The sequence below is a fragment of the Petaurus breviceps genome, unplaced genomic scaffold, assembly GCF_028583685.1.
Source record: "Petaurus breviceps papuanus isolate PSGF00001 unplaced genomic scaffold, PetGlider_PUasm1.0 90842, whole genome shotgun sequence".
NCBI classification, from domain to species: domain Eukaryota; kingdom Metazoa; phylum Chordata; class Mammalia; order Diprotodontia; family Petauridae; genus Petaurus; species Petaurus breviceps.
In genome coordinates this window covers 4,483,220-4,502,375 of record NW_027187358.1, presented here as the reverse complement: position 1 = coordinate 4,502,375, position 19,156 = coordinate 4,483,220, and the positions used below count along the sequence as shown (strand labels likewise).

Genomic DNA, 19,156 nt, shown 5'->3' with positions numbered 1-19,156 from the left:
CATATTCTTTGAGTCAGCAGAATAGAAAGTTGACTAACATCACCAGGGGAAGACAAGAGGATCCTCCAACTACAGGATAATCTTGAATTTACCTAAAGTCCCAGAAATGGTAAACCTAAACAGACCAAAACTTCCACAGGGTAATCTCAGAAGCAACCTGTAAACTGTTCCAAAAAAGCAATAATTACAATGAGACTCAATATCCTGGTCTACTTGGGTATAAACTGGACCATGCTCAGCAAACCCAGGGACTTTGAAGGCTGAGACCAGATTTTTATTAGTTTACTTGAATTTAGGCTTAAGTCCTAAGAGTTGGTCTATAATTCAATCAGCTTCCAGATAAAAGGTTCTTAACCCTTTCCGGTAGTGTGGTGAACCCTATGGACATCTCAAAATGTAATAAAATATAAAGGAAACCAATTATAATGAAATACTTATCAAAAAACTTTTTTTTTAAAGTTCAGAGATCCCAGGTCAAAAAGTTTGGTTTACCCATAAGCAACATTCATTTGGCCCAGCACCCATCCAGTATCATTCAGCTAATCAGCACACAGCTCCATTAGTTATTTTCTCCTTTTCAAAATAACATATGATGCTAGCAATCAAAAAGTTTTTAATTAATTATTCTTACACTGATACACTTATCTGTCTCATTTACTGTGGGGAAATAAAAGGGTAGTTAAGAAACCTATGATCCACATATGCAGTCCATGATTTCTTTTGCATATCTTCCTTCAAATATCTATAATCTCGCTACCATGGATACAACCAAAGCACACCACAATTCCTCCTTAACTTAAATCTTCCAGACTTAGCCTGTCAGGAGTTAAGAAAACATACTTCCCTCCCTTCTTTTCAGAGGAAGGAGGGAGCTCTGCACTGGTTATGCCAAATTGTCAGATTCCACTCATGTGCTGGTTGACCTTGATCTTTTTTTCTTCTCTCTTTTAAATCTTAATTAAAAGGAATGGCTGTCAGGGAAACTAGGTGGTGCAGTGAATAGAGCACCGGCCCTGGAGTCAGGAGGACCTGAGTTCAAATTCGGCCTCAAACACTAACACAAAAACTAGCCATGTGACTTTGGGCAAGTCACTTAACCAACTGCCCTCCAAAAAGCAAAACAAAAAAAAAAAAAAAAAGAAGAAGGAATGACTGTCTAGCTAGAGTGGGCCAAGGTAATATTCAGAAATGAAGAAAATTTTTTTCAAAAAAAGGAATAGATTTGCTAACTTGGATCTCCTAGGCTGCCATGGCCAAAAGACTCTTCATTCTGCAGTCAACTTCATGAGTTTCTGTGAGCTTAGCTCAGATTTCTAGGGCAACAGACATGATGTTCATCAAATGGGTCCATGCTAGAAAGCTTGTCCAGTTTGACAGAAATTTTCAGGGCTCAGACACCTCTGGCATATATTTTGAAGACCCAAGGTCACCTCTACTCCACAACAAAGCAAATAAGTAATATTCTGGTGGACGTTTATAGTACCTACAGTAGAAATACATCCTAAATATCTTCAAATCATCATTTACCACATCAGATAGATATAGACATCAGGGACTGAGCTCAACATAAAAAAGTTTCATTTTATAGACTCCTAAGTTATATGATAACCACATACAAGTACTAGATTCAAATTAATCAAGTTTATAACTTCTTTCACAAGCTTATTATTCTCCTAAGTATGTAATGTTAAAGAAACAATAATAGTATTAATAATAACTGACTTTACATATGGCTTTAGACTTGCAAAGTGCTAAATGTGTGTGTGTGTGTGTGTGTGTGTGTGTGTGTGTGTGTGTAGTCACAGACACAGATCCTCACAGTCACTTTGTAAGGTAGATACTACAGATAGTATTGTCCTTATCTTTACAGATGAGGAACCTGATGATGACAGAGATTAAACCTAAAGTCTCACCGACATCTTAAACCAAACACGTCCAAAACTGAACTCATTCTCTTTCCCTCCAGGCCCTCCCTTCTTACTAACTTCCCTATTATTTTTGAGGGTATCACTACCTTTTCCATTACCCAGGCTCACAACTTGGTATCATCCTCAACTCCTCACTCTCTCACCCCCTGCCCCCACACACAAACTGTTGCCAAGTTTTATTGCTATGACTTTCCAACATCTCCCATATTTTACACCTACTTTTCTTCTCTGTCATTGTCACCACCCTAGGGCAGGCCCTCTTCATGCCATACCTAGACTACTGTAATAGCCGGCTAATTTGTCTCCCTGCCTCAAGTCTCTCTCTATTCCAGTACATCCTTCTCTCAAGCTATCCAAGTGATCTTCCTATAAAGTACAAGTATGACCATTTCTCCCTCTCCCTTTCTCTATCTCTCTCCCTTCTTCATTCAATAAACTCCAGTGGCCACCAACTCCAGGATCAAATATAAAATCCTATGGTTTGCCTTTTAAAGTGCTTCACATAGTGGCCACTTTTCTACTTTCCCAATCTTACTTCACTTTACTCTTTGCTTCATGTACTCTACCATTCAGTGAGACTGACTTTCCTTGACATTCTTTTTTTTTAAAGATATTCTTCTTCCTTTCTATTCTTGAACAGAACTTCCTTTCTTTGAACTTCCTTTCTATTCTTGAATCTTTAGAATCCTTGTGTTTTCATTGGCTATTCCCCATGCTGGAACATTCTCCCTCTTCATTCCCAATTCTTGGCTTCCCTGGCTTCCTACACCTTCCACAATAAGCTTTTCCTTTCCTATTCACCCCCCAATTCTAGCAATACCCTTCCCTTCTGAGATTACCTCCAAGTTATCCTACCTAAATCTTATTTCTATATAGTTTCCATCTTGGCTTCCCCCGTGAGATTTTGAGTTCCTTCAGGGCAGGGCCCATTTTTGCCTCTCTTTGTATTCCCAGCACTTAGCACAGTGCCTGGCATATAGTAAGCACCTAATAAATGCTTGATAATTTGACGAAATAAAATTTAAATATATAAATGTGTTTTAAAAAGAATTAAAAGCTACAACTCAATCTAAGAAGTGACCTCAGACATTTACATGGTATTCATACATGTTCATCATTGATTTTTATGAGTGATTTCCTAGACAGGCTCCAAGGAGTTTATAAGCATCCAATATACATTGGGAAGTAGCATGAGGTGATGGATAGAGTGGTGGATTTAGGGTCATAAAGACCTAGTTTCAATTTTTACTTCTGACAGTCACTACCTGTGTTAACAAGTCATGGAATGAGAATTACAGAATTGGAAAGCTGGGAATGACTTTGGTGGCCATCTAGAACCAATCTCTGCCTGAAGACCTCCAATGAGGCACAATTCAAAAGCTCCCAAGGAAGCCCATTCCATAACTGAACAACTCTCATTGCTGGGAAGTTGTTCCTGACATCAAATGTAAATTAAGTATCTTTAGTTTCCACCTATTGCTACTGATTTTGCCTTCTAACAAACCTAACCCTTCAACACAATAACCCTCACATCCTTGAACCCAGTTACCATGCCCTAAGAAGTTTTTTTTCAAGCTAAACATCTTCAGTTCCTTCAGCAGTTCCTCATGGGACACAAACTCTAACCCTTTCATTATCCTGGCCACCTTTTACAGCTTATTAATGTCCTTCTTAAACTGTGCTTCCCAAATCTGAACACCGTACTCTAGATGAAGTCTAACTAATACAGGATCAATGATAACCACTTTATTCCTAGAAGCCTCCCTTAATGTAGCCCCACAGAACATTAGTTTCTTTGAGGCAACATCATAACTGTTCAGTCATATGATCTAAACACACTAATGGCCCATTTTTTTCCAAAACATCTTTCCATGGCTGCCCCATCTTATACTTGTGAAATTGTTCTTTTGTATCCAAGAACTGAAATTATCCTCATTATATTTTATCTTATTTCATTCAGCCCAATGCTCTAGCCTTTCAAGATCTTTTAAAATGCTGACTCTGTCACCCAATGTGTCTGCTATATAATCCAGTTCAGTGCCACCTACAGATTTCATGGGCGTGAAATCCATGACTTTAGCCTCACAACCTCTGAGCCTCAGTTTTCTCACCTACAAAAAGCAGAGAATATTTTTAATGTCTATCTCAGTTGTGAAGATGAAATGAGATAATGTAAAAAAGGACTCGTGAAAACTTGTAATGGTAATGTAATTTGAATTTGAAGATCCCTTTGTGTTGGCAAAGGTAGCAGGTACTTAGCAATTGATCAAGCCTCTGTTGGGGAAACAGAAGGTATGAACTCCTGTCTCCTGTTACTAATGTAACAGGAAGGGGTTGGCTAAAACAGGAAGCTAATGCTGTGTGTATATAAGGAAAAGCCCCAGAGAGACACAGTCAGAATTTCTTGGAACCAGCTTCTGGTGGCAGAGCAGCTACAGAAGAGAGAATGAACCACTGAGCCAGAATTTCCTGAGAACTTGTGGTGGTGGAGCTTCTTCTGAACAGGAGCCCAGAGCCCAGGTGACTGAGGAAGCATGACTGGGATGCTGAGACTTTCTTTGTGGCTTGGTTGAGCCTTGAATTCCCTGGAGCAGAAATTGTGAAGGATCTGACGTGGATCAGACCCTGTGAACTTCAGTGTGGAGCAGGACCCACCCAGAGAGCTGGACAGGGAACTGGGAGCTTTCTGCCATTGAACCCAGGTGACAGTCTGGTGAATTCAGTTAGAATCTGAGACCATGGAAGGGAATCCAAGGAATCTGAGAACCGGCCCCAAGTCAAGATGAAAAGACCTTTCCCTGGGGGCGGCTAGATGGCACAGTGAGTAGAGTGCTGGCCCTGGAGTCAGGAGGACTTGAGTTCAAATCCGACCTCAGACACTTAACACACACAAACAAACAAAAAATAAAATCCTAGCCATGTGACCTTGGGCAAGTTACTTAAACCCAATTGCCCTCCAACAAAGCAAAAAAAAAAAAAAAAGACCTTTCCCTGAGTACTGACTAAAGATGAAATTTGTAGTTCATTAGTGACCTAGGGGTGGAGGGTTTTGTGTGTGATACTTAAATAATCGATTGATGACTAAGTGACTGATTAGTTAATCAAGACTTTGCCCCATGAGTAGAAGACTTTGCTGAATAAGTAATGATTGAGTTAACTTAAGAGTGCCCTAGAGTGGAAGACTTTGACTACTGTACTTTGTTGATTGTTCTTTGTTCTAAATATTGTGACCACTTTGGTGAAAACTATGTGGCCATTTTAACCATAAGCTATTGTGCTGTGATAAGTTGTAACATTGTGAATGCTGTACCTTGATTTTCTGTGAATGTTTTGCTTTGATTTGTTATGGAATAGAGTGTTCACTATACTGTGTAATCAGAACCTTAAAAGCTGTTCACAGTAGTATTCTTCTGGAAAGTTGCTTGTGCATTACAAAACTTTATAGCACTTTACAAATATCAAGTATGGTATAATTTACAGCTAACAGTTAAAAGGAATAATAGACAAGAAACAATTCAGGACTCTAAAACATAATGTATTTCAATTTGTCATCATTCCAAAAGTTGGGGATATAGAATTTGAATACAAAGTGTTTAAACCTCTCATGCCTTCCACCCAAGACCATGTAAAAATTCCAGTGTACCAGAAAGGAAAAAGTTAGTATGTACCTTATTAAGTTCTTCTATTCTTCTGATTAGATATGGGTTACTTGAGGAATTCTCAAAGTAGACATAATCTGCAAGAAAAGGTAAAAAGTTTTAATAACTTCAAAATTAGCATGCAAAGAATAGCATTATTTTTCACTGATCTAATTCAAGTCATGAAAATTATATAGTTCACATTCCACACCTCTCAGCTCAGCTCATTCACTATGTAAAATTAAGTTTAAATAAAATATACAGTACATGTATCACATGTTTGTTATCCATAGGCAATGAATTTCATTTATATCTTTATTTCAATTAACATGGTTAACTAGGATCATAGATTTAGAGTCAAGTCAACAAACATTTATGGAGTGCCTACTACATGCTAGGCAGTGTGACAAATACTGGAGAAAGGCAATAGACAGTCCCTGTTCTCAAGGAATTCATCATCTAATGGGAAATACAACATGCAAATACTACAAAATATATACAGAATAAATTGGAGAATCTCAGGAGGAAGGAGAGAAGAAACTTGAAGAATAGAAAGGAAGCCACTGTCCCTGGAGGAAAAAGTACATGAAAGGGGTGGGGAGAGGAAGTAATCAAGTAAGGTGTAAAAAGATTGGAAACATAAGATCTCTTTCTGGGGCCAGATTATGAAGAGCTTTAAAAGATGAACAGAATTTTGTATTTGATGCTGGAGGCAATAGGGAGCTGTTGGATATGACTGAATATAGGGAGTAATTTGGTCAGACTTGCACTTTAGGAAGATCACTGACAGCTGGGTGAAGGATGGACTAGAACATGGAGAGGTAAAGGAGGAAGCCCTACCAGAAGGCTATTGCAATAGTCCAAGCTCCAAAAGACCCTGTACCAGTGTGGTGTCAATGTCAGAGAAGAACAAGAGGCAAATATAGGAGATGTTTCAAAGGAAGAACAAATAAGACTTAGCAAGGACTGGTTAGCAAGAGGTGAAAGAGACAGTGAGCAGTCAGTGATGACACCTATATTGTGAGCCTATGTGACTAGACATAGAAGGGACCTTAGAGATCATGGAGTGTAACACTCCCAACTTACAGGTGAAGACACTGAGGCACAGAGTATATGAATCACCCATAGTTACACTAGGAATAATTTTTTAAAAGCAAATCACAAAGAGCTCCAAGTTTTAAGAAAACTAACACATGGCAGCTCATTTGATTTTCTGTGAGACAGGTGCTAACTATTAATTCATTTTACTGATAAGGAAACTGAGTATCAGAGATTAGATGACTTGCTCAGAATAACAGAGCTCAAGTGCTCTGGTGCAATTCTAATCCCTGACTCCAAGTCCTGAACTCTATTCACTAAGTCAACAGAACTAAGTTTAGAACCCAGTTCCTCTGACTTCAAAACAATGCTCTTTGCATCACCACAGGCTGATTAAACATCATTAGGTATAATTATTCAACCCCCACTGAATAAATGGCACTCAATATGCTCTCTCATATCCAAAGCTAGATCTACGATCCTATGAAAGGAATATGATGATGGCAATAGGTACAACTATTTCCCCCTCATAGCCAATTTGCTTTTAACTATAATAGGAATGTCACCATTTTCCTCATAAGAAGTACTTAGTAACTAAGTTTGACACTTCAATGACTAACTTTTCAAAAACAGATCAACAGACAATGGGGAGGGCTTAGTACAGCAAATGCTTGTGGACTTGAGAGTCATAGTAACGGGAAAAACTGAAAATATTCACGTTTTACACAGCCATACCAGGAAGGACTTTAACATGGGCAGGGCCCCCTGGAACAGATATCAAAATTCTTTTTATCATCTCACTTCCCTTTGGGCCCATTTAGCATCATATATGGACATCAGAGCAAGCTTTCCACAAAAAAAGAGAAAAATTTGAAGTATGGCATGTTGTCTCAATCGAATAGTCTCACTGGAAACTTCCCACTGTGTGTTTTATTTGAGAGGCTGGATTTCCATTGTTATTGTCTCTCTTGGTGCCTGTTTCCCTGTCTTTTTCCTGCAAAGTGGCCTCATTTAGCCAGTACCAGTGCAATCCCTCCCACCACTAGCCAGGAGCTGAGCTAATGAGAAGAGAAGCAAGAGCAGCCTCTCAGACGCAAGCACTGCACTCATCTGAATTATTATTTTGTCAAGAAGGGGACAGGAGGGAATCGGGAGGGAGAAAGTTTGTGTTTCTCGTTATCGCTCCCCTTTTCGAAGAGGCAGGCGCTAACCCAAGGCGCTGCTGCTCCCCATCAGCGGCTGCCTCCTGAGGGAGCTGGGGCCCGGGCTGGGCTGGGCAGAGCAGGGCCCCTGAGGAGGGGAGGGCGGATAACCAGAGCTCTGCCCCTGCAGACAGGCCTGCCTGGCTCTCCCTCCGCCCGCCTGCTCCAGGAGCGGGCCGCCCCCACTCTCCCCCACTAGGGGACGGATGGTCACTGGGCCCCACTGCCCTGCACCCACACTGCGGGGGGAAGAAGGTGGGGGACGCCGGGGGATGCTCGACCGTCCTCACCAGCAGGGGCTCCTACCCCGGGGGGAATGAGAGGACTAAGCTCATGACCCTGCGGGGGAGGGAGAGGGGGAGGGGCCCACGCAGGCCAGGGGGGAGGGGGAGGGGGAGGCCTTGGCAGGCCCGTGGGCGAGGGACACACCGGGAGAGGGGGGTGCCAGGGACAGAGAGGCACAGGGGAGGGGGTTGGGGAGAGGAGGCTGTGGAGGCCCTGTCCCCCATGAGAAGGGGGCACGGCCCGGGGGAGGGGGGTGGGGGTACGGCCCTCGCAGACCCAGGGGTAAGGGGCACGCGGGGCTAGGCGAGGGAAGGGGATCTGTTCTCTATCCTTCCTCCCCCACTCTTTCCAGCGGTTAGGGTTCCAGCTCTCCCGCACCCTCTACCCCCAGGCCCAGGTTCCATCCTACCTCCGACCCGGTACATGTTGGCCGCCATGTCCGCCCGCCCGCCGAGCCCAAGCCGGAGCCGGAGCCGGAGCCCGAGCTGAGCCCCGCCCGCCGCCGCTTCAGCTTCTGCCGCCTCCGCCTCCGCGGCTGCTGCTGCTGCTGCTGCTGCTGCTGCTGTTGCTGCTGCCGCGGCCGCCGCCACCACCACCACAGCCGCCGCCGCCTCACCGAGGGGAGGGGGAGGGGGAGAGGAGGGGGTGAGAGAGGAGGTAGAAAAGGGGGAGGGGAGGGGAGCGGCCCGCCCCCCGGGCAAGCGACGGGTTAATAGGGCCCTGCCCTCGAAGGGGCGGGCGTGGGTGACTGGCGGGAGATCGCTGGGGAGAATCCTGGGGGGACCTTGGAGAGAGAGAGAACTAGGGGTCTACAGCTTGGCGATTTCAGGGTCTTAGACCCATTAGGGAATTTAGGGATGATCCCAACCTAGAGGACCTCCTCCCTCTCTTCTCCCCCACCCCCCACACACCTGTATGCACAGTTGCAACTCTTGCCCAATAACCCCCTTTAGGTTCAAGCTCAGTAGCTACCCTTGGGAGCTCGTGTGTGTATGTGTTCTGCAGTTTGGGTGCACATAAGCCAAACGTAGGAGTATTCTGTGGTGTTTCCTCAACTGCATCTGTGGGTCGGAGTTTACTTGGCTAGTCATGCAAGGTGAGGGAGTCTGGTACTCCTACTTTCACTCGAAGTGGGAGCCCTGTAAGGACCGTGGGAGAGAGATTGGAGGTCGGGGCTAAGCAAATGTCTTGGCCCTCAGTGATTGCATCGATGCGTAGTTCCAGGTTTGTCCCTGTGAAACCAACTTCCTCCAGGGCTGCAGACAGAGGTACCCGTGAAGGCAAACGGAACTTAAGAGGTGTGCAAATCCAGGAGGGGAAGAACTCTAGGAGGGAAGAATAAGGGATGATGCTTTTCTCTTTGTCAATATGTTTGGAGAGCTTGGCTAACCTTCCTTCTTAACTACATGGCTAGTCTTGCAGGTTTAAGGAACCTTGTGCTGTACTTCCCCTTGAACTAGGAACCATAGAATACAAGGGAGGAGACTGGTGGTAGGAGCTAAGCTAGGGTTTTGGTCCCTAAATAACAGCATCAATTTGTAGGTCTAATTCCTGTCCTCTTGTCCCTTAGAAACTCGCTGCCTTTTGGGGCTGCAAACAGAGGGACCTATGAAGGCAAATATGGCTGCAGAGGAGCAGGAATCTGGAACGAAAAGGGGGGGCAGATCACAAGATAGGAGGGCTCCTTTCCCATTGTCAATGTTAGGGAGACAGCCTCTTCTGCCAGCCCCATTAGCAAGAACCACATGACAACCAGGTTGGTAGTGATGGACAGTAGTAACAAGCTATTTGCAGCTAAGCTTTCCACTGGGTCGTTATTTTTCCCAATTTGGTCCTCTAAACAAACCACTTGGTTTTGATATTCTTCACATCCTGACAAAAACAAGAAACTAAATAAAGTCTGAAGCTAGCTAGACATCCCCAAATGAACCCAAACAACCTTATTTAGTGAAACTAAACTGTTCCCAAGCTATATCGAAGGTTCCAAACTGTTCCCAAACATTGTTGTTTAATAAACATGAAGATGCCCCCATGCTGTTGTTCCTTCTTAGGAGTTTCTGACTGAGAAACAGCTGTCTCTTACTAGTTCCAAGCTACATTTCTTGTATTTTTTTTTTAATCTCCAAAAGAGAAAGGCTACTCTTTTAGTTTTCTGAGAAGTCAGTTATTTACTTTAATACAATAAACATAGAAATTTTCTGATGAAACCAAGACTTTATGTGGTAACCAAACTAGAGAGCTCATAAGAGAAAGAAATCTACCTTTGCAAGGACTGCATAAACAAGGGATTTGGGAGCCTTTAATTTGATGTCTTTTCCTCTTCCATAAGAAGAAAATTAACAGCAGTGAAGTCATTATTCAGCTTAAAGCTATCACAAATTGTATTAGACTTTAATCAAAATATTCTCTGTCATAGGGAATCGCTAACTGTCTGTTTCAAAGATGAACCCAGCAAGACCACTTTATTTGTCTGGTAGCACAGGACCCACAGAACTGTAATCAGAACATAGCCCAGCATCACCACCACTTTTATCACCTGAATCAAGGCCTAGAAATTCTACTTTGTAAATCAGATAATGATGTAAAGCCTGATAACCGTTGAGGGGTTCCCAGTGCCTGAAACTCAGGAGACAGACTGAGGCCTTTTCCCCCTGTGCCTTCTTTCAGAATTCATCAAGTAGGGAGAGGGGATCTCTCATTTTCAGTCTCTTCTCCTCCACCAGTATTGACAACTTACAGCAGAAGCACATAGCAATGATATATATGTGCTTGCCCAGGCATGAGATAGAGATTAAAACACTGTTCCTGAACCCCAACCTAGGAGGAATGATTGTGAATTCCTTAAGCAGTATAATCCTGACATCTATACTACTAACCAGGCAAGGTAAATTTTCGGAGCACCTTTGCAAGTTAACCCCTAGACAATTCCATATTTGTTTCCGATTATAAATGTTCAGAAACTAGTGTCCTAGAGAAAAAAGACTTCTTCAGCAGTTGACTTCTTGGAGAAGAAAGAGAATCGCCCTTCAGTATGTACCTAATCTAGTCCACCTGCTCTTCCTAGCTTATTTTTACTTCTTCATATACCAAATTATAGACAATAATGTTAGAATCCAAATATGGTGGACCTCACTGTCTTTGAGGGAGAAAATAGGTTGGTGTAAAAAAAAATCTTACAGAGCTTTTCCATTTTTTTCATTTTATATCGTCCTCCCAGTTTCATCCTTCAGTGCTCAGAGGATTATCTGATGTTACTGGGTCTCTTGGCAAGTTTTTGTGATTTTTTTCACTCTATAACTTTTTATTATTGTATGAGGTGAGGTGATAATACTTAGAATCTTTTGCTATCCTCTCCTTTGAGATTTTCCCCCCAAAATATTCTAAACTGGCATTGCCTTTGGCCTCCATATATTTCTGCTTGTCAAGAAGATCATTGTTCTGCATAATGAGGGATTTTCTGGGGGGTTTTGGCGTCTTCATTTTAACAAGTGATTTACACTAGTTAAACCTGATGGTTGTTGAACTGAATTGAATTCCTTAAAATCAAGCTACATTGCCTTTCTTTGTTCTAGAAAAAGATAATTAAGACTGGTGAGAATTATTATCTCTTTAGGTAATAGTGGTAGAACATCTAGTACTCTCCTTTCTTTAGGAAGCAGTGATGGTCTATGCTGATTTCTGCTCTTTTAATTACTTCCGATCTTTTGTTTACTGAAGACTAGGTTCACACCAATAAGCTTAAATTCATTTGACAAATTAATAAATCTCATTTCTACTGACCATATTTCTGTAGTGTTCCTAGAATGTTCCATGGAATTCACATCACACTTTTTGGCTTAGATGGTTCAAATGCTTATTTAAGAATTGCAATTTTAGCATGTTTTACTTCTTTGGGTATTTGTGAAAACTAAAAAAAAACACCTTGTCCACAATTAATTGCTTAATAAGCTATGTATATTCAAGTCTTCTTCCCACTTTACTTTCTGCTTTGATTAATTCAAAGTCATTCATCTCTGCTCCACATCCATGACTAGACCAGAAAGATAGCATTTGTAACTATTTCAGTCGTTTGTTCATGGCAGCAGTTCAATATTTTAAAACCCTGAGCTGTCTTAATTGCATGTCATGTCTTCTTATTTTTATTCTTTTAATTTGTTATTGATTTTGATCCTGGTTCTAACAAGTCCATCCTCTAACTGTACATGGCTGATTAGAAAATTACTCCCATGCATATAACCAATTGTTTCCTATCTGTTACAATTGAGTCAATTTCAGATTTAGCTGTATTAATCAGTGCTTGTTATGTTCCACACCTCCCAACTCTGTTGTTGAAGAAAATTTTCACAGTATGTAGATGTGAAGCTTCAACATAATCTCCAAGTCTTTGACCTCTTGTTTCTTTTTTATTTTGTTTTGTGCATTTAAGTCATATTTTGCTATGTACATTTTTGCCAGCACCCTTTAAATCCACATATGCATTACAGTCACCAAGTATTAAAGCATAAATTGATTTAATTTGCAAGAGTTTATCACATTTTTTCATAGAATTTCTCTACCTTCTCATCCTCTATAACAGCTATGATCTACACCAAGGAGGGGAATACTCACATATGAAATTTCAGGTCCATCAAAGTATCCAAGAAGCATTATTATTGATTGGGTAAAGGAAAGATCTGGAGCTTGGAATACTGCCTGGGATAGCAAACCTAGCAGGGAGACAGGACTGAGGAGATATCCTTCAAGTACTCTGTGTCTGGGGATGGGATGGAGTTGGGGGAGGGGGTGCAATGGGAGATAGCAAAGTCAAACGACTTCCAATTTGGCTTCTCGACTCACCATTGAATTAGAACTACTCTCTCCAAAGTTACCAGAGATCTCTTAAATGCCAAGTCTAATTGTCTTTTCTGCATCCTCATCCTTTCTTGCATCTTAGCCTCATTTGGCATTTAACACTTGACCACTCCCTCCTCCTAGACACTGTCTCCTCCCTGGGCTTTCATGTCACTCTTCTGGTTCATCTGCCTACCTGCCCAATCTTTCTGCCAGATGATACATGATCTAGGTCCACGCCCACTGTATATGGGTGTACCCAAGGACTTAATCCTCTGTCCTCTCCATGTACTGGCTATCTTAGTGATCTCATCATCTCCCACGATTTCAACAATCATCCCTCTGCTAGGATGGGATCTATCTACCAGATCTATGAATTCAGTCCTAGACTCTCTAGGACTGAATGCAACTAGATGTTCTCTAGACATTTCAAACTGAAATGTCACCAGAAGAACTCATTATCTTTCAAAAAAAATTCCCCCTTCCTCCTAATTTTCCTATTTATTTTGGAGCACCATCATCCTTCTGGTCACCCATGTTTGCAACCTCAAGGTCATCCTCAACATTCTTCCTCACTCACAAATTTAAACAATCAACAAGTATGTATTTGGACAAAATATAATGAAAGGAACAGTCCCTACTTTCATGGAACTTATAGTCTAACAGGAAAGATAATGTGTATATTGAAAATAATAATAATAACTAGCATTTATATAGTGCTTCAAGGTTGTTAAATACTTGTAATGGGAATGTAAATTTAAAGATCTTCCCTGCCCCTGGGCTAAAGTGCACCTGGAGCCTGTGGTGGGAGGCTTGTTTTTCAGTAGATACTTCTTGATTGGCCCATGGGTCCAGAAGATTGTTACATTCTCTGAGCCAGGAGGAGGCTATATAAGCCCTGATATGTAGCTTTGTTTTGGGGCTCACTTTGAGAAGTATTCTGTGATTTGATCAGTTGAAACTCGAGAGTCCCCTGGCTTTGAAAAACCCAGATGTTGATTTGGTATGGATGTAATGGTTGGACAGTTTGGAAATCTGTCTACTTGATCTGTTTCTCTGTCTTGATAATTCTGTCTGTATACTCTGAAGTTTGGGATGCTGACCTTTTTCCCCTGAACTAGGTAAACGATACATATTTGACTGATTAAAGTAAGCTTATTAACCCATTTTGAGTTGCTTTCCTTTAACAAAGCAGATCTAAGAACCTGTGGTGGCAGCAACTGTGGGGACACTGGGGTGCTTGCTGCTACAATACTTAACAAATATTATCTCATTTAAGCCTCACAACAACCCTGAGATATAGGAATTATTCTTTCTCACATTTTACTAATAGGGAAATTAAGGCAGACTAAGGTTCATTGACTCGCCCAGGGTTATATAGCTAATAAGTGTCTGGGGCCAATTTTGAACTCAAGTGTTCCTGACTCCAGATCTGTCTCTCTATCTACTTCAGCACCTAGCTGTCTACATATATAAGGATATTCAGAATATGAAGAGAATAAATACAAATGCATAACAAAGAGTCAAATATGAGGTGGTTTCCCAGGAAGTATACTAGCAATTCAGGAGATCAGAAAAGTCTCAGAAGATAATACTGGAACTACATCTTGAAGGAAGAGAGAGATTCTATAAACAGAGGTGATGAGGGAGTGCATTCTAGGCATGGCAGCAGCTGCTACATAGGCATGGTGATAGAAGGTAGAATGTAGCAGGACAGAGACAAGGCCCATTTAGATGGATTTCAGAGTGCAGAATGAGGAGCAATTTACAATGCAGCTAAAATGATATGTCCCCGCAAGGTTATAAAGGGCTTTAAAAGCTAAACAGAAGCATTTCTATTATATTCTAGAGACAATTGGGAGGCACAGGAGCTTATTGAGTAGGGGAGGGACGTGGTAAGATCTGCCATTAGAGAAAATTATTTGGGCAGCAGTGTAGAGGATAGAATGGAATGGGAGACACTTAAAGCAGGGAAGCAAATTATGAGTCTGTTGTAATTATCTAGGAAAGAGGTGACAAAGGCCTGAACTAAGGTATTTACTGTGTAAATTGAGAAAAGGGGTTAGGTGTTAAAGATACTGTAGCAGTAGAAATGTGGCAATTGGATGACACTGAGTTTAGGAATTTGGGAGAATACAAGAATGGTGGCACCTTCCACAGATAAAGGGCAGTTTAGTAGAGGGGTGAGTTTGCAAGGAAAGATAATAAGTTCTATATTGCACATGTTACATTTGAGTTGTCTCCAGAATATCCAATTTGAAATGTCCAATAGATAATTGGTGATGTGAGATCAAAGCTTAGGGGAGAAACTGGGGTTCTATATATAGATGGGGGAATCACTGGCATAGATATCATCATTAAACCCATGGGAAGTGATGAGGTCAGAGAGAGAGAGAGAGAGAGAGAGATGAAGAGGATGGGGGAGTGATATGAATGGTAAACCTGCAAAGAAGATTAAGAAGTAGTTAGACAAATAGAAAGAGAACCAGGAGAAAATGGTGTCACAAAATCCCCAATAGGAAAGAATATACAAGAGGAAAGGGTAACCAGCAGTCAAATGCAGCACATAGGTGAGAACAAAGGAAATCTGAAAAAAGATGTAAGATTTGGCAATTAAAAGATGAACTAAGTCATCAAAGTAACTAAGGTCACTTTGGAAAGAGCAGCTCCAGCCCAGCAATGAAGTTAGAAGCCAGACTGCAGAGTTAAAAAGTGGGTAAGAGAGGAAGTAGGAAGGGTAGCTACCTTTTATTTGTAGTTTGGCTATGAAAGGGAAGAGTGATATAAGATGACAGTTTGAGGGTCTGAAGATTTGTTTCTAAATAGGGAAGATGTATATATGTTTGCAGGTAACAGGGAAGGAAATAAAAGACAGGAAGAGGTTGAAGATTAGTTGCCAAGTCTCTATTGATTCTATCTCCATAAGATTTCTTGCATCTGTCCCTTCCTCTCAACTTATACAGCTACTACCACCACCCTCATTTATGTCCTTCTCACCTCTTGTAATGTCCTCCTAATTGGTCTATCTACCTGCAATATCTCCCTTATCCAATCTATACTCCATGGGGCTGGGAATTTTATATTCCTAAGACAAAGGCCTGACTATGTTACCTCTCTGCTGAAAAAAAGATAAAAATATAAACTCCTCTGATTGGCATTTAAAATGCTTCATAGGACTTCTGGCTAAAATAGTGACATTTTGGGATCTAAAGGAACTCAGATTTCCCTAAAAAACAGCTCACTAAACCTCTAAAAATGTACCAGAAGGAATAATGATAAGGAAAACTGAAGAGAAACAGCTATAAACCTCTCTATCCATTCCAAGAGTCTGAAAGAAGACCAATAGAAGGGCAGCTAGGTGGCACAGTGAATAAAGCACTGGCCCTAGAGTCAGGAGGACCTGAGTTAAAGTCCAGCCTCAGACACTTAACACTTACTAGCCATGTGACCTTGGGCGATTCACTTAACCCCAAATGCCCAGCCTTCCTCCCTCCAAAAAGCAAAAAAAAAAAAAAAAAGATAAGTGACCTGGAAAACAGAATAAGGATAAATAATTTAGGAATCACTGGACTACCAGGAAATCATGGCCAGAAAAATCCTGTGTGTCATATTTGAAGAAATCATAAATGAAAATTGTCAGATCAATTAGAACCAGAGGACAAATGTAAAAATAGGGAAAAAAAATTCACCAGTCACCTCCTGGAAAAAAAAAATGAAGGAAAGAAGGAGGCTTCCAGAAACATTATAGTCAAAATTCAGAGCTTTCAGGTCCAAGAGAAGAAAAAGTACTACAAGCAATCAGAAAGAAAAATTCTAGGTCAGAGGAACCACAGTCAAGATCAAACAAGAGTTGGTCATTTCTATTTTAAAGGAAAGCAGATCTTGGACCATGACATTCCAAATAGCAAAGGATAAAGACTTACAGCAAAGAAAAACCCTGAGGGGCGGCCAGGTAGCACAGTAAGAGCACTCCCCCCCCAGTGTTAGGATGACCTGGGGATCAAATCCAGGCTCAAATACTTAGCACCACACCCAGAAATAACTGGCCATGTAACCTTGAGCAAGTTACTTAACCCCGATTGCTTAAAAAAAAAAAAGGATTTTCAATAGAATATAGAGACATCTTCCAAGTATTTCCAGTGGGGGATGGGGAAGGAAGGGGACAGAGAACAGAGTAGAAGGCTTGAAATGCAAACACAGGAGTTGAGCAAATTGAAAAGTAAATTTATTTGATAATTTGGAAAAGCCAATATAATGAGAAAGTGCTTACCTTCTAATATGAGAAGAAGAATCCCTTAAGAACCCTAACATCACTAAGTGTCATAGGAGTTAAATGAGCCTGTCATTATCTGGATTTTGTCTTTCAAGGCTGTTTGCAATTTATTCTCCTACACAGTGGGAAGCTAGGCAGTGAAGTGGATAGAGGACCCTGTCTTTTCCTCAGTTTCTCATCCATAAAATGGGGCCACACTGGAGTAGGTAATGGCAAAACAGTCTAGTATCTTTGCCAAGAAAATGTAGAGTTGGACACGACTGAACAACAGCAGCAACTCCTACACATACTTTTCATCCAGCCAAACTGGTCTACTTACTCTTCCTCATATAAAACTTCCATCTCTTGGCTTGGTACTTTCCCAAATTGTTTCTGGGAACCCCCCCCCCCCCCCCCCCTGAACTCTGATTAAATGGTCCCATTTGATGAGGCATTTGCATGAGGCAAAAAGCCTTACATTGTGGCTGATCCCAAGCCTCTGTTACTAGACTTCCCACCCTTGAGCCTATCAAAATATCAATCCACCCTTGAACTGGCCTAACCCACCATTGTCTGTAGTCTCCAGGGAGCCTCCAGCAACTTCCCACCCTTAATCACTCATTGACCTCATTAACTCCTCCTGAAGACCCTCCCCAAACTCCTGTAAACCACCCCTAGATTCCTCCCACAACCTTCTGATATTAGTGAGATCCCCATAGAATAGGGAGAGCTCCATTGAATGAGAGCACCATAGAATAGTGAGTGCCATAGAATGACCTAGCACAGACTTACTCTGTGTCTAATGCAAGTGAACTTTTAATAAACTTTACTTTTCTTTGGCTGAGAAGACTTGAGTCGAATTCATTCGGTAGGACCTGGTGTGTGTTGGTGTTTTGGGGTCTCCAGAGCAACCCTAACCCTCTTTATGGGTAACCCCTTCAGTCTAAATCTAATTAAACCCAAGGTCTGAGAGGAACTGCAACCATTAATTGCTATTCAAGGCCCTGATTCATTCTGTCTAGAGTGGGGCCCAGAACACCACAGGTGAAAGCTTTTGAGACTGATTCTGTGGCTGCTATTGCTTTCCATGTGCTAAATGTCCATGGAGCAATTTAGAAAGGAAACGGATATCTGAAATCGTGTTGGCCTTGCCACAGTCATCTTTAATTCCTACCAGGGAAATTGTCCTTTCTCAACAACAGCAGCAGCTCCTACAAATACTTTTCATCCAGCCAAACTGGTCTACTTCTTCATATAAAACTTCCATCTCCTGGCTTGGTGCTTTCCCAAATTGTTCCCCCACCTCCCACCTGGAATATATTTTCTCCTCACCCCTGATGTTTCTTAAAAGTCCCTAGCTTCCTTTGGGGAATCCATTCAAGTGCCAGATTCAAATGAAGTCTATTCTGCTTCACTCACCCTCCAGATTTCTTTACATTTATTTTATGTAATATTTATTTGTACATAGTTGGATAACTAGATGGCACAATGGATAGAGTGCCAAGCCTGGAATCAGGAAGACTTGAGTTCAAATCCAGCCTCAGACATATACTAGCTATGCAACCCTAGGTAAGTCATTTTCCTCATCTGTAGAATGAGTTGGAGAAGGAAATGACAAACTACTCCAGTAACTTGGCCAGAAAAACATCAAATGGGATCACAAAGAGTTGGATACAACTGAAATGACTGAACAATTTGTGTACAATACAAGTTATTTCTACACATACCCTCATTAGAAATGTTAGCTCCTTGAGGGCAAGGATTATTTAGTTTTTGTATTTACAATCACTTAGCACAATGCTTTATTTATTTTGCTTTTTGGAGGGCAATTGGGGCTAAGTGACTTGCCCAAGGTCACACAGCTAGTTTTTTTGTTAAGTGTTTGAGGCTGGATTTGAACTCAGGTCCTCCTGACTTCAGGACTGGTGCTGTATTCACTTCATCCCCTAGCTGCCCCCAGCACAATGCTTTATTAAACAGAAA

At 41.5% G+C, this 19,156-nt stretch overlaps 1 protein-coding gene and 1 long non-coding RNA gene across 2 annotated transcripts in view; one reads left to right on the top strand and one right to left on the bottom strand.

The window, feature by feature from the left end:
• MTA3 (metastasis associated 1 family member 3) overlaps positions 1 to 8,662 on the bottom strand; it is a 207,845-nt gene extending 199,183 nt beyond the window's left edge. The window contains exons 1-2 of the mRNA XM_069071589.1: positions 8,501 to 8,662; positions 5,597 to 5,664 (exon numbers count right to left, since the gene is read on the bottom strand). Coding sequence (XP_068927690.1) covers positions 5,597 to 5,664; positions 8,501 to 8,528 — 96 coding nt within the window. The 5' untranslated portion in view covers positions 8,529 to 8,662. The remainder of the gene's footprint in view (positions 1 to 5,596; positions 5,665 to 8,500) is intronic.
• LOC138148770 (uncharacterized) lies at positions 7,866 to 12,606 on the top strand. The gene is made up of 2 exons (XR_011165152.1): positions 7,866 to 8,061; positions 8,483 to 12,606. It is a non-coding gene; the product is annotated as an uncharacterized lncRNA (long non-coding RNA).
• Positions 12,607 to 19,156: the final 6,550 nt, after the last annotated feature.